The sequence below is a fragment of the Pogona vitticeps genome, chromosome 2 (assembly GCF_051106095.1).
Source record: "Pogona vitticeps strain Pit_001003342236 chromosome 2, PviZW2.1, whole genome shotgun sequence".
NCBI classification, from domain to species: Eukaryota; Metazoa; Chordata; class Lepidosauria; order Squamata; family Agamidae; genus Pogona; species Pogona vitticeps.
This window is the reverse complement of record NC_135784.1, coordinates 193043958-193068193: the sequence shown is the minus strand read 5'-3', so window position 1 is coordinate 193068193 and position 24236 is coordinate 193043958. Positions and strand designations below refer to the sequence as shown.

The 24236-nt window shown below is 44.6% G+C and overlaps 1 protein-coding gene across 2 annotated transcripts; it reads left to right on the top strand.

Moving 5' to 3' along the window:
- Positions 1 to 9016: 9016 nt before the first annotated feature.
- PTMS (parathymosin) lies at positions 9017 to 23916 on the top strand. Of its 2 annotated transcripts, none has more exons than XM_020804185.3 (5): positions 9017 to 9303; positions 14194 to 14262; positions 21456 to 21534; positions 21657 to 21724; positions 22898 to 23916. In XM_020804185.3, exons 1-5 carry the CDS (start codon positions 9253 to 9255, stop codon positions 22946 to 22948), a joined length of 318 nt encoding a protein of 105 aa, XP_020659844.1. In that variant the 5' UTR covers positions 9017 to 9252; the 3' UTR covers positions 22949 to 23916. The 2 variants fall into 2 exon arrangements, with proteins under 2 accessions (XP_020659844.1, XP_020659845.1); XM_020804186.3 differs by lacking the exon at positions 9017 to 9303 and adding an exon at positions 9434 to 9622.
- The last annotated feature ends 320 nt before the right edge of the window (positions 23917 to 24236 follow it).

Sequence of the window (24236 nt, the reverse complement as noted above, 5' to 3'; positions counted from 1 at the left end):
TTAAACGGAGCGCAAGATCGCTCCGGAAAACTAATTGTTAAGCGAATTCGTCGTTAAATGAAGCAATCATCTAGCGAGGCACCACTGTGCTGGAAGGCTCAGTCCTGGGCCGAATGCACTTCAACATTTTTATGGATGACTTGGGTCAGGTAGGGAATGCATTTCAAAATTGCAGACAATATAAAATTGGGTGGCATACTTGGGAGACAGGGCTGAGAACAACTGAGTTAAATTTAACAGCCGCCTAGAGTGGTCCGGTGATCCAGATAGGCGGGGTATAAATCAAATAAATAAATAAATAAATAAATAAACAGGGATAACTGCAAAGGTCTCAACCTAGGAAAAAGAAACCAAATGTACAGTTAGAAGATTGGTATACTTGGTTAAGCAGTACAACATGTGAGAAGCATCTTGGAATTGTTGTAGATCACAAGCCAAATATGTGATACAGTTACAACAATGCAAATGCTATATTATGCTGCATTAAGAGAAGTACCCAGTGTGGTGTAGTGGATAGAGTGATGGACTAGCATTCTGGAGACCAGAATTCAGATCCCACCCCACTTGGTCAGGGAAACTCACTGAGGAAGTGGAATTGGCAAAAACTATTCCTTAAATATCTCACTTACCTGTCACTATAAGTAAGTTTCAACTTGACAGTACATAATTTTATTTATTTATTTATTTATTTATTTATTTATTTATTTATTTATTTATTTGATTTATATACTGCCCATCTAGAATGTATCTACTCTGGGCGGTTTACATATAATATAAAAATAAACTAAGATTAAATCCAGATTAAATCCAGATAAATCCAAGATAGGAAAGGAAAAAAGAAAGAGGGGGAAAAAGAAGAAGGAGGAGGAGAGAAAAGAAAAAGAGGAGATAGGCTAGGTAATGGCTGTAGGGAAGGTCTGCCTGTATAGCCATGTCTTCAAGTTAGTCTAACTACAAAAAACATAGTCTCCAAATCATACAAAGTACTAAGGTAAAGGTAATGGTAAAGGTTCCCCTTGACAAATGTCCTTGACAAAAGAGCCTCGTGGCGCAGTGGTTAAAACGCTGTACTGCAGCTAAAACTGTGCTCACGACCTGGGGTTCAAATCCCAGGTAGCCGGCTCAAGGTTGACTCAGCCTTCCATCCTTCCGAGGTCGGTAAAATGAGTACCCAGCTTGCTGGGGGGGGCAATGTGTAGCCTTTATAATTAAAATTGTAAACCGCCCGGAGAGTGCTTGTAGCGCTATGGGGCGGTATATAAATCCAATAAATAAAATAAATAAATAAACTCTAGGGGGCGCTGCTCATCCCTGTTTCCAAGCCATAGAGCCAGCGTTTGTCCGTAGACAGTTTTCGTGATCATGTGACCAGCGCGACTAGACACTGTTACCTTCCCACCATGGTGGTACCTATTTATCTACTTACATTTTTACATGCTTTCAAACTGCTAGGTTGGCAGGAGCTGGGACAAGTGATGGGAGCTCACTCCACTGAGTGGATTCAAACTGCTGATCTTTCGACCTTGCAGCCTGGAGACTTTGTGGTTTAACCCTGTATTTGGCTCTGGTTAAGCCTCATCATGAACTCTGTGTCCAGTTCAAGACACCACACTTTAAGAAGGATGCAAATTGGAACAGGTTCGTAAGAGGGCAACAAGAATGATCAGGGTATGGGATATTTTTTTTCAGTCTATCCCCTATGAGGAAAGACTGAAAGAACTGGGCATGTTCAGCTTGAAGAAAAAAAGACTGAGGGGGGATAGGATGGCACTCTTCATATACTGTACTTGAAACGTAGTTGGTAGTCATACAGAGGAGGGGCAGGATCTGTTCTCAATCATACCAGAATGCAGGGCACGTAATAATAGGCTTAAGTTACAGGAAGCCAGATTTCGGTTGAATATCAGGAAAAACCTCCTAACTTGTTAGAGCAGGACAACAATGAAACCAATTACCTCCGAAGGTGGAGAGTGTTCCAACTCTGAAGGTTTTCATGAGAAAGTTAGATTGCCATCCATCAGACATACTGTATCTTGGATTCCTGCACTGAGTAGGGACTTGGGCGCGATGGCATTATGAATCCCGACTCTATTATTCTATGAATATATTATATACAGTGCTGCCTTTGGAGATGTTCCAAAAAACACAGCTAGTTCAGAATATAGTTGGGAGACCATTAAGTAGGAATGAATGCTGGGCACATATTTCTTCAGTACTTAAACAATACATTGGTTTTCAGTCTATTTCTGGTTCTATCCAAGGTGCTGGTATTTACCTTTAAAACCCAGAATTATTAGAGATTGAGGTATTTGAAGGCACTCCTAACTCAACATACACTTTTTGGTTTACTGTTACACTTGTCAGAGGCCTTGATCAGAATGCCGTGCCAATATAATCACAGACTGGGACGTCTTTGTTGTAGTACCACATTTATGGGTACTGTTTCCAGAGTTCATCTGGTAGCTGTCATATTGTTACTGCAGAATTCAGGCAAAGAATCACCTTTATTTCTCCAGACCTTTTATTTTTGATGTTGCTTTGCAATCCTCTTATTGTTATGGTTGTTGTGGGTTTTTTTGGGCTCTTTGGACGTGTTCTGAAGGTTGTTCTTTTTAACGTTTCGCCAGTCTCTGTGGATGGCATCTTCAGAGGACAGCACAGAGTGGTGTGTGTGGTCCCTGTGGGACACCTGTGCAGGCGCTGCATAGAAATGGGCTGAACTGCCTAGTTGATGTTCATGCCCTTTTTTACTCCCTACTGCTAAGGTATCTGCACCCTTAATCTCCTAGAGTAGACAGACTTGCAGCAGCAGCTGCAAGCACCAAGTGGAACAGCTTAGGTCTCATAATGTAGGGGATCCCAGATTCAAATCCAGGGTCTGATCCCACATAGGATAGGTAGGGCAGGCATAGTGTATGGCCTAACAACTTCATTCCTATATAGGCCAACAATCTCTTGTTTTATGTGGTAGCCAGCTCTTCTGAGCAACTTATCAAAGGCTCAACAGTTCAATGCATTCCAATGGGGGGGGATTCACCAAAAATTAACGAAGAGTCAGAACAAAGCCAAATTAAGTTTGCAAAGGTTTTACAAGGTGCACTAACAATCCCAAGCATTTAGAACAGTTTTTGAACATTTTAAGACACACTTAAAATAGCGAAAACGGACCTGTCAAAACCATTGAAATGCATTGAATAGGCTTCAATGCATTCCAATGGGGAAAACATTGTTTCGCTTAGCGATGTTTCCTATGGCAATTTTCGCTTAAGGATGGTAATCCGTTCCCATTGGAATGGATTATCCGGTTTTCAATGCATTCCTATGGGAAATGGTGTTTCGCTTAGCAATGTTTTCCCATAGTGATGCTTTTTTGGGAACCAATTAACATCATTAAGCGACGCACCACTGTATTGTACCAATGTGGAGAGTCATGAACCTTTGTATTAATGATGTAGGGCCTGAAAATTCTCTGTGGCCTGTCAATTAGCCCCAGGAGCAGCATGTTGTTGTTATATCTTGCCAAGTCACTTCCAACCCTTAATGACCCTACAAATGAATGACCTCCAAAATGTCCTAACATCAACAACCCTGTTCAGCACTCTCAAACTCTAGGCTGTGGGAATTTAGGGAGTGACGCCATCTCATGTCTGGTCTTCCTCTTTTTCTGTTGCTTTCAACTTTTCCTAATATTATTGTCTTTTCCTTCAAGTCCTATCTTCTCATGATGTGCCTGTCTTTGGCATTTTTGCTTCCAGGATGTGTTTAGGTACAAAAGTCCTACTTTTGTACTTTTCCTCCATCATCATCAGGAGTTGTCTGAAGTCACTGCTGCTTTCTGCCAATAATATGGTATCATCCAGACATCTTAAATTATGGATGCTTCTTCCACCAATTTTCACTCCTTAATTTAGCTTTCAGTATGATATATTATGTATAGAGACTGAATAGACAGGGAGATAAAATACACTCTTGTCTGACACTATTTACTGTAGCAGACAATTCCATTTCTACATATACTGTCTAACAGTACCTTATTGTTCATAATATATGATACACATTAGGACAATCCAGTGTTGAGGCATGCCTATTTCTTTTAGAACAAGCCATAACTTCTCATGATACACACAGTCAAAAGCTTTGATGTAATCTACAAAGCATAAACTAATCTAAAATTCTTTGTTATGCTCCAGTTACCAAGGCATGTTTGCAATATGATCTCTAGTGTCTCTTCCTTTTTGAAATCCATATTGAATGTCAGAAGTTTCTCTCTGTGTGTATATGGTAAAAGTCTTTTTTGCAACACCTGAGTGTTGCTTTGCTTGTTTAGGAAATTAATGCAGTCGTCTTAAAGTCACTGCACATCTTGACATCTCCATTCTTACAGACTGGAATGTATACTGAATATTTCCAGTCTGTGGACTTTTGCTTTGTTTTTTATATTTGTTAACATTGTCTTGTGAAGATTTTGATAGATTCAGTCTCTGTAGTTTAGAATAGGTATATCAGTATCCCATCTACTCCTTGTGATTTATTTCTTCCAAGTGCTTTCAAAGCATTTTTCACTTCCTTTTCTAGAACTGCAGGTTCTTCTTCATAGAATTGTTCTTCATCCTTGTATTTCTTCTTTATAATTTAGTTGCTTATTAGTGACAGCTCCATTTATACTTGTCCTTTGGTGACAGAGTGCCTTTTCAGCTGGGAGTTTTGTCTTCTAGCAGTATGTTTTGGATTGTCTCACATAGGGTTTTCAGGGAAGAAATAATCAAAAATGGTTTACTACTGTGTTCTTCTGCACAGTATTAACAAAAGTTAGCTTGAGTGTCACTGCCTGTTTAAGATCCTCTGCCAGTGTCATTTTCCATCACTGCTACTGCCCAGTAGCTGCCCTTCAGCAGTATCTACGCTCCATCAGCACTAGAAGAGTCGGTTTTCTTCTGCTGATGTGATCATTAATCCTGAAGAAGGTAGATGCATATTAGTCTGGTGCTTCAGCTTTGAGCATTCTGCCTTGGGTGATCCTGCAAGACTCCAGATTCGTAATGGAGTTTAGCCTCCTGGTGGCATTGCTCTTGGCTTCCTTGACACACTCAAAACTTCTCACCATGTTAAGGTGTACAGTATATCCAATAGCAGCATAGGGCCTGGAAGTAATCTCCACACAGGTAAGGCCATACAGGCTAATGGGAATGTTGGCAACCCCTGGAGTTTCTAGGTGCATTTTACCACCTGCCCAAGTTCTGCAAATATGCCAGGAGGGGGTTCCCTTGCACAAGAACACCAAATAAGTGTTTAATCAGGTTTTAAATGAATTTTGAGTCCATTTGCCCTGGCTGCTCTTACAGCTGTTTCCATGATCAACTGGCCCAAGAACAACTCTAGCCACCCTCTGATTCTTTGTCTGTCCTGACCCTGTGATATCACAAGGACCCATGTCTGTGATATCACAAAGATATCCCACTTTGGGTTTGGGCTCTGAAGTCTCAGGGTGTGCTTGAGAAATATGGACCAATTAAATAATGGTGTTTACCTTATTTGAGAACAGCCATCAATCCAAATTTGTGCCTTAAGCCTGCAGTACCTTTTGTTACTACCACTTTTATCTAACAATCATATAAGAGGAGGATGCTACAAAAATAATAGGAAGGGAGCTGTGTTTAAACTATGCCACTTCATCCAAAGAGCTGATTGCCCACTCATGTGTCTTTTCTTATCACACTAAAAAAATCAAGTTCTGATATTAACACATAGTAAGAAACTCAAAGAAACAAGTGACTCAAGGATCAATGATTATATGATGCAGCCAAGCAGCCATATCTGTGCCCATGAGGATAAGATAGTGGTGGTGGGTAGAACTGTACTATTTTGTACACAAAGTCTTAAATTTTGTGCACAAAGTCCTCAAAGTCCCAAACAGCTAGTTTTGGAAGATGGTACTGGGGAGTATTATTTGTGTCCTTAGCAAGCATTTAAGCAGTGAAGCTCAGTGGGATTCCATTTTATCCCCCATGCTTTTTGTTTGTTTGTTTGTTACAAACTGTATGAATGACTGATCAGGCTGAAGGTGTCATATGCAGGTGGGATTCATTCCCCCCCCCTCCCCGTCTCATTCAGAGGAGGCAGTGATGGTGCTAAACCAGTCCTTGGGTGCACGAAGCAGTGACATCAAATTTTAAGTTTTTACTTATGTTCTGGGAGCAAAATGTCATGTGCTGGCTTTCTATCTTTTTTTCTTTTAATGCAAACTAATATTAGTATTTTGATTTAATTGCACTTTAATAGCACAATATAATTCTATTTAATGTTTCTAAATTTATTGGTTGAAATCCTGTTACATAGCATAAGCAAGCTATAGGTTTTGGTCCGTTATTTGCAGGTACATAAAGATAAATAAATAATAAGCTGAATGTGAGACAATAAGCTGAAGGTTGGTTGAGTAAAGATGGAAGCTGTGTTGCCGGGCCACTTCTGTTACTTATGTTCCCCTGGGCTGCATAATCTTCTGCCCTTCCAAAAGTAACAATGTCACAAAGAGGTTGAACCCTCTTTGTCACTGGAAATGCAGGTTACCTCTTGTGGTACAGAGTGACTTATTGTCACATTTGACCATTGTCCCAGCTGCAGCATCTGGCTTCAGTAATCTATGTTCTGCACCCCACAAATTAGAAATTGTTGTAATGTGTTGCATATTAAGTTGCCTTTTAATGCATTTCAGAAACTGTGGCTGTTAATGGGGGTTAGACATTATGATATTATAGTATTATAATATTACAATATTATATATTAGACATTATAATGTTGTGCTTATACTTTGCCAAATGGACAAACTCTCATTTACTTACAGGTCACCTGCTGGCTTTCACCTGTAAAATTCTTTAAGACTTGGGACTAGGATATGGGAAAGAATTTTTTCTCTCTCTGTTCCTTCCCATGGACTAGGATCTTGAATAGAAGTTCTTCTACAGGTGACTTCCACTGTCTGAGGTCCAGTGGTGGCTACAGTGAAATGGGTAATTTCAGATTAATCACCACTGACAGAACTTCCACATTGCCCACTGTCAGTTCAACAACAATAATCTTTTCATTCTAGACTCACTTGTCTGAGTTTGGCTGTCTGTGGCAATAAATCTGAAATGACCTATTTACAATCCTAGAAAAAGCAGTATCAAACTGGCCGAATTAAAAACAAACATTGTGCAGCACAGAAATTGTGTATAGAAAAGATTGAAATGTATGGGAAAATGAAAGGACCTTTCTCTAGAATGGAAATACAGCATCATTAAGGGAAGCACCAGGTAAATGTCTCTCTGGGCATTCCACATTTGAGAAGCAACCACCAGGTAGGCCCTTTAAAAAAGGTAACTCATCCACCACTTGATGCCACAGCTACAGTAAAAAATGTGAACATGTGAATAGGGCCCTGTTTTTTGTTTCCTAATTGCTTTGGAACAGCCTTACATCACATTAGAATGTAGTGCTACCCTCCATGTCCAATATACAGACCACTAAATGAGAGTGCTTGCATGTACTCCAAACAGTCATCATTCTTAGTGATGATATGTGAATCAGAATACAGAAAGGAAGGGGAAGAAAAGAGGAAGACTAGAAAAATTTCCTAGGGATCCTTTTAAAATTATGATCCCATTTATGACATTCTAAACAGCTAAGGAAAATGTTAAACTTTTCATTCTAGACTAATCAAACAATTTAAAAGAATTGCTACGCTCTGGTTCTGCTGTATAAAAATCACCCACTTGGGATGACATTCCCACCATTTAACTGTTCTGACAATGGATGCTCCCCTATGGAGCACTCATAGCCCTTCCATACAAAGAGCATGGTGCTATTATTCTGTCTTTTCCCTTCTTCATCATTTTTTCCCTTTTAAGAAAAATGTTGGAGCAAGAGGTAAGAAAACACAGGTGGGTTACAAATGATAGGTCTGGACCTGGGCCATCCATAAAAGAGGCAGTGATTGCACCATAAAAACGTCACCTGGAAGCACCTTGTGTGACATGCACAGTAGTACTAATGCACCTTAAGTGGATTCCGTCCGTCATGATGGGTCCACACAAAGAATGCATATTGGAGGTTACATAACATGGCTCAGTTCTCATTTGACAACTTTCTGTTAAGAACATGAGTCTCAAGAGTTTTCATTGAGGCCAAGGATAGAACCGTGTTTACGGACTGTGGAAAATATGATTATCTCCGGTTTGTGCATGTGAAGAGTAACAGCACCAGTTTCCGTGCTATTTCCAGGCTCCACGGAGAGGTACTAATCCTGGAAAAACATTTCCTCCATAGCAAGACACACGTGTGTGTGTGTGTGTGTGTGTGTGTGTGTGTGTGTGTTGGCTCGGATTCCACCTGTGTGTGTGTGTGTGTGTGTTGTGGGTCGGATTCCACCTGGAATACCCGCACGTCCCCGTGTTGTTACTGTGTGTCACAACCCTTTGTCTGATCCTTCAACCCTCTACGAACGAACGACACCTCGCAAAGCGCTCTGTTGTGGCCACACACACGGTCGTCGTTGCCAGGGTGCTGATCAGTCTGGGCTGAAGTGAACACAACCGAACGTACAGCAGCCCAAGCGCGCGTGCGAAGGCTCGGGCAGGGCAGGCGGCGCCGCGCGAAGGAGGGCAAACAAAGGAACAGAGGACAAAGAAGCAAAGAATGGGCGGGCGGAGAGGCAGGAGGGAGGGGGGGAGAGAACCCTCTTCTTCCCCAAGGGCGTCGCGCGAGCTCGGTAGGACTCCATGGCCCTCGAAAGCAGTATAGAGGCACGACCTGACCTCCCCTAATAACCCTCCTTCCAGAGATTCAGTAGTCGTGAACGACCATTTGGTTTTGTTTTGCCAAGCGCAGCCTCCTCTCTTCCCCGGGCCATTTACGTATTACCCTTCCACGGCTGCCTGCCTGCGGTCTTGCATTTATTCCTCCCTCCCTCCCTCCTTTCTCCCTCCCTCCTCTTCTCCCTCCCTTTCGGCAGGCCCCTCCCTTCTCGCCTCCCTCAAATCCCTTTTTCTGGCAGAGCCTCGTCGCGGGAGAGGCGGACCCTTGGTCTCTCTGGCGCCGGGGATTGCAGCGGCCGGGAGCGGGTGTCGGCGTGAGGGAGAGCGAGCGAGCTTCGGAGCTGCACCTGGTCCCCTCTCAGTCGAGCGCCTTCTCTCTCTCTCGCCTAAGCTCTTGTTGCTGTTACTCCGCGCAACCCCCCCAATTCATATACACGCGCGCACACCCTGTCCCGTCAGGATGTCAGAGAAGACCGCAGCGGAGGACGCTCCGGTGGAGGTCGGGGCCAAGGTGAGACGCTCCCATCACGTACCGTCCCCCCTCCCCGCCGGGGCAAACCTGCTGGCACCAAAGCGGCGCGTGGCTCTTCCGCGCGCCTTCCGGAGCGGCGTGGCTCGCGCTGCCTTGCCCCCCCCCCCGCTTGGCCGGCTCGCCCGCCCGCCCATCCCGCCTGCTTTCTCCCCTCGGATGCCTCCTTTCTGCTGTCGCTCTTCCCACTGCCTTAAAAAAAGAGAAAGAAAGAAAGAAAGAAAGAAAGAAAAATTCGCTTTGGCACGCTTGGAAACGAACGGCGGCCGCCCGAAAAAGCAGCGGAGGAGGCGGCATGAACGTAGGCGGGCAGAGCGTGGCGTGTGTGGGCACGGCGCCCTCCTTTTCCTTTCCCCCCCCCCATCGTCGTGCCCCTCACCTTGGTGGCCCTTAACCCCAAATGCACTTGGCTGGACCAGGGAGGATTTGTTTTCAACGGCCCTGTGGATTTTTGAGGCCGGGAGAGGCTTGCGCTTGTCCCGCTCTCTTGCCCTTGGCTGTGCGATAAAAGTTGAAATCCCGGTTCCCTGGAGCTCCTCCGTCGCTCCCTCCTTCCCGCCCTCCCTTGTTCAAAGTCCCATTAATTATAATAGAAGCTGCTGCGGGGCGTGTGTGTGTGTGTGGGGGGGGGGGGTGAGCAGTTCATCCTTCAAACCTTGCGCTGTCCCAGGGCTTAGTGCTAGGGCCGGTCCGGCCTTTGAAGAGGGAAAGCTGATCCTCCCATCCGGCCCCGTTTGGGAGTCCGGAGGAGGCTCCGGCGTCTCGCTTTATTAGGAAACAGGCAGGAAGGCGGCGGAGGCGCGCGGTACAAAGCCAGGAAAAAGATGGAAGGCCATTATTATGGAGCGCGCGGGGGTGCGGGTGCGCGCGCGCTCCTCCTGCCTGGTGGTTCTTGCCGCCGCTTTCGCCGCCGCCGCCACCAGATGGGTCCTTTTCTCCGCATCCATGTTGCCTGTCTCTAGAGGCGGCGTGCGGGCTCGTCGTGACTTCGGGGGCTCGAGAGCTGGTGCCTTTGGCGGCCCGTTTTCAGAATAGCTGCGTGCAACGCGACCGGCACGCGTGTAGCCCATGTCGTGAGAACAATAGCTGGGGCTTGCACGCTAGAAGTTTTAATTCGCCTATTAAGTGAAGAGCGGAAGTGAGTGCCCTCTGTTAGTTGTGGGGCCAGGTCACCCCCACAATCCTCAAAAAAGCCCTTGGCACCTTTGGAGATGAGGAGAGTGAATGTTATTTGCTCCCGTGTATATCTGCTGTAATGGGTAAAGTGATGGACCAAGGATTCTGGAGGAAGGGGTTCGAATCCCCGCTCATCCTTGGAGTGGAACTGGTAAAACGACTCTTTAAATATCTAATTTACCTTGAAAGCCCTATTAGGGTTGCTAGAAGTCAGTTCCGACTTGAGAGCACAGAACATACACAGAGATCAGTTTATGGATGAGACCCAGCTTCATGGCTTCAAAATGTTAATTGAGTTTTGGGGAGGGGGGAAGGAGCAAAACTAAATGAGGTAAGCAGTAGAAATCCAGTGGCCTGGTTACCACAACATTAATAATTGTTTAGTCTAGCAATTTCACTGAGCTCTATTAAAAATGAGGCAAATGGGTTGTAAGAGTACAATCCTTTGGGAATCAGGCCCATTGAAAAAAAAGCAAGACTTCGGGGTAAACAGATTGAAGGGGTGCCCTAATGCGCCTTCTCACTAGATAGGTGAGGGAAGCAACAGCACAGCAGGAGGCCTTTGTGTCTGAAAGCAAGGGAAGGCCAGAGAGGAAAAAGACAGACAGGCAAATAACGTGTGTTCCAGAGCTTTGGGCTTACACAATGTTTTCTTACAAGCTTTACAGGCCCCTGCCCTGCATGGCTTGGAAAATAAATAATTAAAGCAACCCTCAGGGCAGCCGGGGACATGGGGATAAAGGTTAAACGTTGCAGACAGCTCAGCCTTACATCTGCTTTGCTTTCTTGATTGGGATGAGAAAACCAAAGGGAAAACTGAAGCTCCTCCCAGGGCCGGGCTGTCCTTTCCCAGGGCCAAAACAGCCACCTGTGTCTGCCATATCAAGAGAGAGGCAAAGCCACGCTTCACAGTGTCCCCCTTTTGGGGTGGGTAACCTCACTTTCCCCGAGTTTCTGATCTCTTCAGCAAAGGTGGCTGAAGATCAACTCCCCCCCCCACACACACAGCTTTTTATTTTCTGCTTTTCCTGCGGTGTTGTATCCTTGTGTCAGTGTGCCAGTGACAGGTCTTGATCCTGCATCAATTCTGAGAGGCCTTCTGGTTTAATGATCCTTGCCTGCCTTCAAAGAACCACTGCTTCTGTAGCTGGGAACTGAGAACCTTACATAGATTTTGGGGAAAGTTGTTATTGATTCTCTTATAACATTGTTTCTCAAAATGAGTTAGTTTGTCTGTGTGTGTGCGTGTGTGTGTGCACACGCACGCGCACTCCCCACCATGAAAAAAATTCACATGGAAGATATTTAAATTATTAATTGAATTTTTTATTTTATTTTCTGGTTTAAAAGGGGGTTGGGTGATGGTACAGGAAAGGCAAGGTGTCACGAGGGATCCTCAGAAATCAAAACGAGGGCATGATGTCAAAAAGTTCGAGAACTGCTGCCTTGTTAGAAGATGACCCAGAAACAGCTAAGCCAGTTTCTGTTCATTGTGGCCCTGCTTTTTGAGAAAAAAAATATTTCTTTTATTTGAAGAAGCTTCTTTGTACTGTACTTGGATGTGCCCAATACGGTTCTATTTAGAAGATTAATAGTGGAAATCCAGATGCTGTCCTGACAGCCCCACCCCCATGTTCAACCTGGGTGACACTTAGCAGCCTATCTGGGCCAGTGTTTCATCTCCCTCAGTAGGCCGGCTTTTGGAGCCTCCCGGCTCAGAAGAGCGCACATCGCCCCCTAGTGGGAAATAGAGGGGACAGCTGCTCCGTTACGGGTTGCTGCTTTATATGTAAAGGCCACAGTGCACATTTTCTTTCTTATACTGTACCATCTAAGAAAGGCTTATCTCTACTGTAAACATGCTATGTCGAATTTCATTTAGTGTGTAACAGTGACTCCAGTAGAGATTGTGCAGGGATCTGGGTTGTTGCCAAACCAAAATGTTGTTGCTTTTAAAAAGCTGGAACCAGTGTTTTCCTCCTATAAAATCTCATACAAAGAACAAAGAGAAATGGGGGGGGGGGAAATAACCCTGGGGTGCTTTTCCCAACTTCTGCTTACTACTGTTTGGTTTAGTTTTCTTTCAGTGTAAGGTACTGCATGTCTGGGTAAATCTTTGTTAGTTTGTAAAGAGCCTCCTTGGTCATTTGTAGAGCCTGGAAATGCTGGCAGGAGGATGCTAGGAGTCATAATACAAAAAAAGTAATATTTTCAAGTTCCGATTATTTGCTTCTGAAGTCATTACTGGAGTACTGTGATAATACAATAGGTAATACCTGTACAGAATGTGCTATTGCACACTTCTCCAATATATGTATTTAAAGAAGAAGACAACTTAGGTAGCTCCCATTCTGCAATGTGGGTATAATGCTGGGCTAGTTTACAGGCCTGTCTGGAAAAAAAAATAATACAGATACTGTAATAATGTGTGTGAAATGCTTTGTAAACTTAGAGCAGGCATGGGAACGTTTGGGAAAGGTCTCGGGGCTGCTTACTAGCAACGAGTGGGGCCAAAGGCAGAGTAGGCAGGACTTGGACTCCTTCTTACCAATTTGGACATTTTGCCAGGAAGCACGCAAAACACAGCTGGTTTTTTTGTGCCTGTGCTCAGGAGTAAACCCAAGTGCAGTGGTTTCTCTGCTTGCAAAGCATGGCTCAATTCCATGCAATAGTTTTCCTGCCTGCAAAGAACCCTTGATTCCACTCCAAAGCATTTCAAGGTAAAATGGCATATTAATCTCTAGTTACTGGTCAGAGATAAAAGCAGAAGTAGTCTGGGGCTCACTGGAAATTCTCCTGGTCTACATTAAGTTCCTAGTCTGAAAGTTCCTTACTTCTTGTTTAGGAAAAGCACGGTATAAATGGTAAGCTCTATTGTTCTCATCTACATGGGAAGTTGTAAAGAGCAGCCCAATCACTCTAATAGCAAAACACAGATCGTAGAGAATGATCAAAGGGATACAGGCTGTAAACTAAGAGAGCCACATCCGCACCACCGTGAAAGGCTGCCTTTGTAGACAATAAAGATGGGTCACGATATGCTGTTCTCTATGCAAACTTCTCATTATAGAAGGGAATGGAAATATAACCTATAAAAGGCACTCCAAACAGAATGGTATTGACAGTAGGTAATGAATGAGCGAAATACAGGCGGAGGTAGCTATCTTGTGAGATGGCTGCGGCTGCCTCAGGTGGCAGATTTTATGTCTCATTAACCGTGGCAGAGCAGGAATCAGCTGAACCCGGAAGGCACAGTCTAGTGGGGCTTCATGCCTCAATATAAGGAGGTGAGGAACAGGAGGGGATTGAGCGACATGTTAATTCATGGGAGGTGAAATCCCCATGGGGATTCTCAGGCTGCAGGTAAGTTATGCCACCACTCTTGACTGTTGGCACTCCTCTGGTTTTTGATATCGAGGCTCCCGTGACACAAGTGACAGGCTGTCAATTGCAGTGATACTTGTTTTTTTTTTTTTAAAAAAAAATATGTGTAAAAGCATTATTTCCTTTTTATAAATTTAAACTGTTTTTTGTTTTCGTTTTTCGCACTTTTCTGTCTGTTCCTCAAGAGCAGATACTGAGACACATCCTCTTCTTCACCCGTTTCATTATTTTTGCCAGGGCATCTTCTCGTACTGGGTCCTCATTCGCCCCTTTCAATGTTAAATGAATGTATTTTCCACTCCCATCTTTTAGGACCTGAAAGAAAAGAAGGAGAAGCATGAGGAAAAGTCTGCCCGCAAAGAAAAGAAGGAGATAATAGAGGTAATTGGGCTTGCATTTGAAGGGGAACCGACAGGAATGGGAGGTCATGCCAAGAATAAGTCCAAAAGGAGGTGGGGGGAGCAATATTAGAAGGGAGGGAGGGTTTCCAACTCCTGCCTTCTGAGGATCCTGATCACATAGAGAGGAAAGAGAAGCAGGATTAGCTCCTTTTACCTCTGCTGTGCTGACTGATTTGGATGGGACGAAAACCCTGAAACCAGTAATTATGCCATCTTCCCCCCCCCCCTCGGGAAAGGCTTTTGGTGTTAACACAGGGATGTACATTTGGAGCAGGGAAGAGAGGGCTTGTGATTGCATACATGCACGGGCACACACTCGCAAGCACACATAAACACACACACACTTCTCCATTCAAACATTTTCCTACCTAGCATACAAGGCCCAGCATGGTTCTATACCTGTTTGCTCATAACTAGGCTCCAGGACAACTGGTTTCAGTTGTAAAGGACAGCTCTATTCCATGTAAGACTGCACAGATGGAATTCTTCGTGGCATGGCATCATTATGAACTCAGCACTGACAAAATGGGATAAGAAGGGTTTTTAACCCTGTTCTCAGTTGCTCTATCCCCAAGTCAAAAACTCAGAAGCTGTGATAAGTAAAGCAGGGTGGAAGAATGAGACCAGGTAAGAGGCCAAAGCTTTCTAAAGCACCTGGTGGACCACTGCTGAAAAGAGAATGCTGTGTGCAAATAATTGGCCCTTGGGTTTATCTAGCAAGGTCCATATGGTCCTAAATAGATGTTCAAGGCTGCCACCTAGGGAGTCTGTCATTCTGGTTTGATTACGGTAGTTCTCTGCACTTGCCCATAGCTCCTTGTATGCAGAGTGAACAAAACACTGATGGGAAAAAAATATCCTGTTTCTTCTTCGTGGCCTCTGTGAATGCACACAAATGGGTTTAGACTGTGCCTGCGCAGGACTCTTCAGAATATTCTAGAACTTTAAAACATGTGATTAGTAGGACGTTCCGCCGCGGCGCGCATGCTCTGCCTGCCCATAATACTTCAGTTCCTTTTATCCGCTGCTGATTTTGGACTCCTTTAGCGACTATTAGAGCTATTCCTATCCTAATCATTTGGTTTTTTGATCACGGACAGGTTTTTTTCCCCGTTTACGATTTCAGATCACAGACTTCATTCCTAATGTACAGCATACAATCTTGGACTGTTTAATGTTTATGGGTTTGGATATCGGATGTTTTCCCTGTGAGTTCTTTTATTCCCTTCCCTCCGTTTCAACTCCCCCCTTTTTATGGCCGCTTCGAGTCCATTCAAGAAGTGTGCATCGTGTGCCAATAAGATACCTTTCACCGACTGCCGTGATCGCTGTTTATTTTGTCTAGGAGAAAGACATCAGACTCACTCCTGTATGGAGTGGAAAAAATTAACTAAACCGGCTCTTAAGCTTCGTTTGCAAAAGTCCCTCAGACCCTCCAGCCCACCCACTAGCCCTGCGATGGAGCCTACCAGTACTTCCATTCTTCGGTCTGAACCCTCTGTTCCATCGGCTCCAATAACTCCCTCCCCGAAGACATCATCGAAAATACCAAGACCAAAAACTTATTCGGCATCAACCTCAACCTTGGTGTCAAAGGTGCATTCGGTCCCAAAGGACCGCTCTCCTAAGAAGAAGAGGAAAGATGGGAGTAAGCAAAAGAAGACTAAACGGGCATCCAAGTCTGCTCAGCTCCATGAACCTCCTGCTGTTCATATCTCCCTTCCTTCCCCAATCCTGGAAGAGTCATCAAGGGACATCCCAGATCTGGATTCCCTTTCAGAGGCTGAAGAATCGGGACCGCCCCCACAGGCTCAAGCTTTGGTGTCGGTACCGAGCTTGTCCCCATCTCAAGGCCATTCTGAGGCTGATGTCATTTCCAGCCCGGCCTTGGCCCATTCTAACCCTATTTCGATCGGACGGGCAACTGTAGTCCAACTGTCCAACTCGGAGCCATCAGCCCCTCAGTCACCTCTGTGGAAGCAACTGGTAAAGCATCATCATATCTCTCCAGCTCGGCAATATTCCCAGTATAGAGAGGTGATTCTTGTTCCTCGTCCATCTGGACGCCATGTAGTGTCAGAGTATGGCGAACCCCTCTATGCTGAGTTGGATCGACATTCTGAGTGGATGAGATCGATCCTCATTACATTGAGGATTATTACGGACGACCTAAGCATGTTCACTATGCTTATTCCTCTCTTGACTCTTCCCAATCACCCTCACATCCTCCTCGGCGTTGACATCAAATGCATCTCCAGGTCGATCCCGTACTCCTGATATCAAGGAAGTCTGCTTCCAAGCGTAGCTTGCCCCAGTCGGAGACTCTTCTGGAAGCAGTGCCATTGAAACAATTACGCATGACCTCGGTACCGCATTCAAGTGTCCCCGTCTCTAGATCCCATTCACTTCATCATGGTTCTACCTTGGTGTTGACTCCTCAGGTCTCAATTTCTTCATCTCGAGCTCATCGTCATTCTCCCTCACCTCCTCTCTCCATCTCTAGAGGTTCTTCGGTTTCTACTTTTTCTGAACACGATCCTCCTTCTGAAGCTTCCAGGGAGTCTCCTTCTAACTTACCAATCTCTGATTCAGACGTTGCAGATGTTCATCCTCCGTCCCCATCGGAAGTCTTTACCTCTTATTCCCAAATCATACTTCGGATGGCCAAATCATTGGAGCTCGATATCGAGCAACCTCCTTCTAAACAGGACCTCATCTTCGATGACATAAATCAGGAAAAATCCCCTCCGTTGAGTCTAGCATTCATACCAGCCATGCTGGACCTTAATCATGGGACAAGCAATCTACATCCCTCCAAATTTCCAGACAGGTTGAGAACCACTACCGAACACATGGAGCCAACACAGCTTTCCTTGTCAAGCATCTGTCCCCAAATTCTGTTATTGTACAGTCTAATCAATCTTGTGCCGGTAACTGGTCAACAGTAACTCCCCCAACTGAGAAGATAGGAAGTTGAATGTTCTGGGTCGTCATTTATATTCTTTGGCTTCCTTTGTGATGAGAGTTTCTAACTATCAAGAGGCAATCGGCACTTATCAAAGACAGTTATGGAACAAAATCCTTCCAGTCCTTCAGTCTGCCCCTGAGGAAACCAGTGCCAGCGCCCTTAATACTCACCTGGAAGCCACTACTCTGGCCAAACAGCAGCACCTTGCATCCCGCCACACAGTGGATGCTGCCTCAAAGGCTTTGGCTTTGCTAGATCCCGTATTGAGAATCTCCCTTTTGACAGAGTTGGTCTTTTTAATGTAAAGACAGATGAGGTGATGGACAATTTACACAAAATTTGTAAGACTGCCCGCTGCTACTCCACCCAGCAGCCCAGATACCAACACAGCCAGTGTTGTAGACCCTTCACTTTTCAGCAATCATATCAACAGCCCTGTTGTTCCTACAAACCTTTCAGCCCCAGAAAGATCCAATCTTCAATCTTCTTCTGTTGCTCCTTCCTTCTGCTCCCAGGCTCCAGCTCAGCAGCGCAAACAACCTTTCCATCATCCTGCAAGAAAAAACAAGTTAATACCTTTGACTCTCCTCATCTCACCCCTGCCCCCATCATCCATGGCTAGCCCCCTTTTTCAGCAAGTGGTCCTCCATCACCAAGGACACTTGGGTGCTTGCCATTCTATGTTATAGTTACCTGTTAGAGTTCATGGAGCATCCTCATATTGGTCATGTCAAACCCACTGCTTACTCACCTGCCCTAGAGGACAAGATATCTCTTCTTCTCCAAAAGCATGCTATTTTGAGAGTACCTCCCCAAGATGTTCTGAACGGATTTTACTCCCGTTATTTCACAGTTCCCAAAAAAGGATGGAGGCCTCCGTCCCATCTTGGACCTGCGACTTCTCAACACCTACATTCATCCAAGGTGTTTTCACATGGTCACCCTCAAATCCGTTATCCCACTTCTTTCACCATGCAACTGGTTCGTAGTTGTAGATCTACAGGACACATATTTTCATATTTCGATCCACGACCACCACTTCAGATCTCTCCGGGTTCTTTTCATGGGCACGGCCTACCAATTTTGCGCCCTTCCCTTTGGTCTGTTCACCACTCCAAGAACTTTCACAAAGTCTCTGGCCCTGTAGCTGCCTATCTTCATCTGCACAACATTATGGTATTTCCGTACATAGACAATTGGATGACAGTAGCAGGATCATATGTTGCAGCCAAAAAGGATTCTACCTTTGTGCTGCGGGCTCTAGTAGATCTCAGCCTGCAGGTCAATTGCAAAAAGTCCCATCTTGAACCATCACAGATAATGGATTACATCGGAGCACATCTCGATTTGATTATGGCCAGAGTATTCCCCCCTTTGGAAAGGATACTCAAGTTAAGGCGAGCCATTCAGCCTTTTTGCCCTTACACCACAGTCACTGCTCACCATACACAGCACCTACTAGTTCTAATGACTTCAGCCACGTCTGTGCTCCAGCACACAAGACTCAAAATGTGGTCATTACAGGCTTGGTACCTGTCCCAGTCCAGCCCTCTCTTAGATCATCCTTCCAAACGTCTGCTGGTTACTCCAGAGTTAGTTCGTCAACTTACCTGTCGGACCTTTGTCCCTCATCTCTTGGTGGGCCGCCCATTCAGGCCCTTTCAGTTGACAGTACAAGTCACAAAGGATGCCAGCCCAATAGGATGGGGTGTGCAATGCAGTCATCACGAGTTTCACACCTTGTGGTCCAGCTTTGAGAGCTTGCTGCATATCAACCACCTGGAGATGCTAGCAGTCATCAAGTAATTCAGAGCCTTCCATTTTCTCATCACCACAGACAATATGACCACCCCGTATTATATTAATAAACAGGGTGGCACCCATTCGATAACACTTTTATATTTAACGATTCAGCTGTGGGAATGGTGTTATGATCACCATGTTTTTCCTGTAGCGATTCACGTGTCAACAGAGGACAACGCGGTGGCCAATAGTCTGAGCCATCTCACCATCCAAGCGCACGAGTGGGCTTTCAATGACTCCATTTTTTCCAGTCTCTGCAGTTGGTGGGGAACATCGGTTCTCAACATCTTTGCCACTCAGGTCAACTCAAAGTGCAGCAAGTACTGCTCTCGGGCAAGAAGAGGCAAGAACTCTCTAGGCAACGCCTTCATGGTTAATTGGGGTGATACCCTTCTCTACCTCTTCCCTCCCATTCCTCTCATCCAGCGGATGATAGTCAAGATCCATCAGCTGCAGGCCAATGCCATCTTAATAGCCCCTTGGTGGCCTCAACAACCATGGTTTACCCCTCTCAGAGCCATGGTGTCCGACTTCCTGAGATTACCACTCCAGCCGTCCCTTCTGACTCAGAACAATGCCCGGGTTTGTCATCCCGACCTGGAATCTCTACACCTTACGGCATGGATAATTCCCCCACTGTAGTGGAGGTGTTGGATAAGGCTAGGAAGCCTTCTTCTAAGTTGTTATACTCTTATAAATGGAATGCTTTCCTTAAATTTGTTGCTTCACAGCATTTACTCGCGATCCCAGTTTCACTGGACATGCTTCTCAAGTTCCTTCGTTATCTCTTTGATCATGGTTTGGCCCATTCAATGTTAAAAGTTTATGTTTCAACTATAGTCTCATATCAGCCTGTGGGGTCTGAGGCTTCTCATTTATTTTCTCATCCTACCCTGAAGAGGTTTCTGAGAGGTTTGTGGAATATGCCCCCACCTATCTGACCTCCACTCCCTCAGTGGTCTCCTCAAGTCGTTCTCCATGCACTGGCTCATCCTCCGTTTGAGCCATGGCTTCTGCACACCTCAAAATTCTTTCCATTAAGACTTTGTTCCTTGTGATGATAACTTCTGCACGTCAAGCAAGCGAACTGGCCACTCTTCGAGCTGATATCCCTTATATTCAATTTTAACCCGACAAAATTGTTTTATATCCAGATGTGTTTTTTCTTCCCAAAGTGATTTCTGATTTCCATGTTAATCAACCTCTAATTCGTCTGATATTATTTCCATCTGCTTCTTCTGATGTTGAGCGCATGCTCCATTCCCTCGATGTTCATCGTGCTTCATGGGACTTCCACACTTCTCCTTGACTCTTTGTGTGCTTCCATGGCCCACATAAGGGTTCTCCTGCCTCCTCACAGACGGTCTCGAGATGGATTGTCTCTGCCATTGCGTTGGCTTATGAATTGGCAGGCAAGACTCCACCAGTGTGGAGTGCTAAAGACACACTCTATGAGAGCTATGGCTACTTCTATGGCCTGGTTGCGTGGCGTTGCGGTCTGACATCTGTCGAGCGGCTACTTGGTCTACATACTCAACTTTTGTGACGCATTACCATCTAGACATCAGGGCTAAGAAGGAAGCAAGTTTTCACAGGGCTGTGCTGACTTCATTGTTAGTGTGACAACCCTCCTTCCGGTAAGTTAGCTGGATAATCACCCATTTGTGTGCATTCACAGAGGCCACGAAGAAGAAAGAGGTTACTTACCTGTAACCATAGTTCTTTGAGTGGTCCTCTGTGAATCCACACATCCCGCCCATCCTCCCCGCTGTCCATCACTTGATGTCTTCAGCTTTGCTATGGTCAGAGCCTTGACAGCGGCAGACATTTCGGAACTGAGGTATTACGGGTGGGCGGAGCATGTGCGCCACGGGGGAACGTCCTACTAATCACATGTTTTTAAGCTCTAGAATATTCCGAGGAGTCCTGCGCAGGCGCAGTCTAAACCCATTTGTGTGGATTCACAGAGGGCCACTTGAAGAACTATGGTTACAGATAAGTAACCTCTCTGGTTTATGTATGTGTGTGCTTTGGAGGAAACATGACACAATCCTGCTCATGCTGAGCAGCTCACTGGTCCCTTATGTTGTCTAGGTGGCACACTGTGTAGAAATTACCCATGGCACTCTGAGTTCTGAGGAAGAGTAGGGGTATACACCAAAGGATATAAATATTTATGCCTTGAAGTCCCCTTCCAACTCCATTATTCTGTTATTCTATACATAACAACATAGTGGCTTAGTAGGGAAAAGTGAAAATTTGGTGATTTTTTTTCAAGGAAATAAATTGAGGGTTGTTGCATAGCATGGGTGGTAATAGGGAGGTAGCTGTATGAAGACAGCCATTCCAGATACTGGCTGGCAGTCTGTAGCTGGTCTTTTCTCTGGATTTGCATTATGCAGGATGATGAAAATGGAGCCGAGGAGGAAGATGATGATGAAGATGCAAATCCTGAGGATGATGAAGAGGATGATGAAGAAGGTGAGATTGAATGACCTATGTAGCTTGGGAGCTCTGCTGCAAGTGAATACACCACTGAATTTTTCTAGCTGGCTGACTGATTTTATTTCTACCTTCTCTCTCCTCCTCCTTCCATCTCCAAGATGATGAGAATGAACAAGAACCTGATTCACACGCAGTAAAACGATCTGCAGAGAAGAAGCAGGAAGAGGTAAGCAATATTTATAATAGCATGATTGGGGGCGGATTCCGTTCTGCCTAGTTGGGAATGTGAAGGGTTAGGGGACTCTACCACTGAGTCAGAATGTCAGTGTCATCATTATAAAATGGTGTGTACAATGCGCTTATTTCTGTGTCATCATCAGAGCAGGTTCCTTTATCATTTTAGAGACAGAGTAGGTGGGTTGGATTACTATAGTGGACCATGGTTTTATTCAATTAACCTTGGGTCCTTTCTCTTTAAATGGGTAAGGGCAGCATTACATAAACACTTGACCCAAGATTTTATGCTATTTTTTGGGAGTCATGACTGGGTCACTTTTGTAGCTGAAACTCTGGGTGTGAGACGATGGTCATCAAAGGGATGCAGATCACCCTCGGGCAGCAATGTCCAGTGGTGTGCTTGGGGGTCCCAGAGGGATGCATTTGTCTCTAGCACTGCCAAACTTTTACTGTCTGAACGGCCATTTTTCAAGTGTGGAACAGGTATGTGCATCTTGTCACATGGGGAAGCCCCCTCTTCAATCCCTACCCTCTGCTGGTTTGAACAAAAGAGAACACGTAATGTTGGCATTCGTTCACGTTTTTGCCAGATGAAAGCAAGTCCAGAGCACTCCCAGTAAACTTTTAAATGGCCAGCGTCTCTTCGAAAATGTATTGTAATTCGGCTCTGAACTCTTGCCATGACCTCTTAAGCCACAACAAATCTGTTGATCTTTAAAGTGCAAAAAAAAAAGCCAAACCAACTCTCTTCCTTGCAATAGTTTCACTGCATCTTATTTTAATTGCAGATATTTTTGTTGTTGTTGTTGTTGTTGTTGTTGTTGTTGTTGTTGTTGTTGTTGTTGTTGTTGTTGTTGTTGTTGTTGTTGTTATTATTATTATTATTATTATTATTATTATTATTATTATTATTATTATTATTATTATTATTATTATTATTATTATTATTATTATTATTATTATTATCTGTTGTTTGGTTTGTGGGGAATACCTGTCCCTCAGAAGGAGCTTTTGAGGTGGGGCATGCACACTTACTAGGTTGACCCAAGAATCCTATCAACCCTTTTATGCCTCATCTCCCCAGTTTGTGAAATAAACATAGATTCCTTGATCAGTGCTGGCGACTGCCTGACCCAATGTGTCTTAATCGTTTCCCCTGCAGGATGAAGTGGACCCAAAGAGAAAGAAGACAGAAAATGGCTCCTCCGCTTGATCCCCTCCCCTCCATCCACATCCTCTTTTCCATGGCCCACCTGTCCTCCCGCCTTCATTCCTTCACCTGTGCAGGCACCCATTTCAGTGCTGTCATTGCAGACGAGGAAGAGGAGGAGTTAAATGTGGTCTCTGGCAAGGACAGAGGAAGATGCTGAAGACTGTTCTTCTCCAGCTCTTGAGATCTGTTCCATATTACAGTGCTCCCTCCTTCCTTTCCCCCCCCCCCGAATCCCCTAGCTCCTGGCTTGTCCACCTCCGTCCGCCATAATGCCTGGAAAGGCTGTTTTCTCCTTCCTTTTCCCAACCCCATGCCCCCCTTATGATTGCTGCCTAATGGGAGATCCTCACATGCCTCTGCTTACAACACCTCTTTTGCAAACTATTCCCTGCCCTGGAGACCCTCTTCCCCTTTCCCCTTCTCTCTTCAGCTCCTTACAGAGTTCCACAGAAATGTGGGCATTTTATGGTGCTGTAGAAGGGGTGAAATCCAGGTGGTTGAAGGGCAGGGAATCTTGCAGGGATGTGTTCCCGTCCTGCGCCTGGTTCCCTTTCTGTTTCTGGGGAAAGGCAAATAATAACAACAATATTACAACGAAACATGTTTTAAGTAAAACGTATTGACAGTTTTTAATTAATACATTTTGTACAAATTTACATGGGCAGGCAGCAAGCTGAATCTGGTGAAACTTTTTTTTCTTCCAGAAGGCAAAGCTTGTTTTTAATGTGTAAAGTAATATGTTATTCAGTGTGTTTCCTCATTCTGGGTGTTTGCTTTTTTAAAATTAGGGACCAGATTTTGATTTCTCCCTTGTTCCCTCTGTTTTCTTTGGTTCTGCTCTTTATAAATTAAAGCAGTCCCATCTGCAGTATTTTCTAATGGCACAGACATTATGAGGATGAAAAATATAAATATATATATTGTTTAGCACTGTAAATAAAGACCTTTCAAAAAGTTGTTGAACAGTCCATGCTTGTCTGTGGTGTTAATTCTGATACCTCTGATTTAAGATGGGGCTAATTTGACAGAGTACGTGAATTGACAAAGTTTGTTTGTTTTAAAGAAAAAAAGTCTATTAAATTTGCGTCTTGATTTTACATGGCCCTAACTGTGGCTTCTTGTCCAAGAAACTGATCTGCAGTGATACAGCATTACATCAGGTGTTTCCAGTCTGCTCTCTGCACTCATTGTTCTGGTTTCATTTTCAAAACATACGGTACATGAAAAACACAAGACTTTACAAGACTCTTATGATTCTTCAATTAAGCAGAGGGAAAGTCTGTTGCAG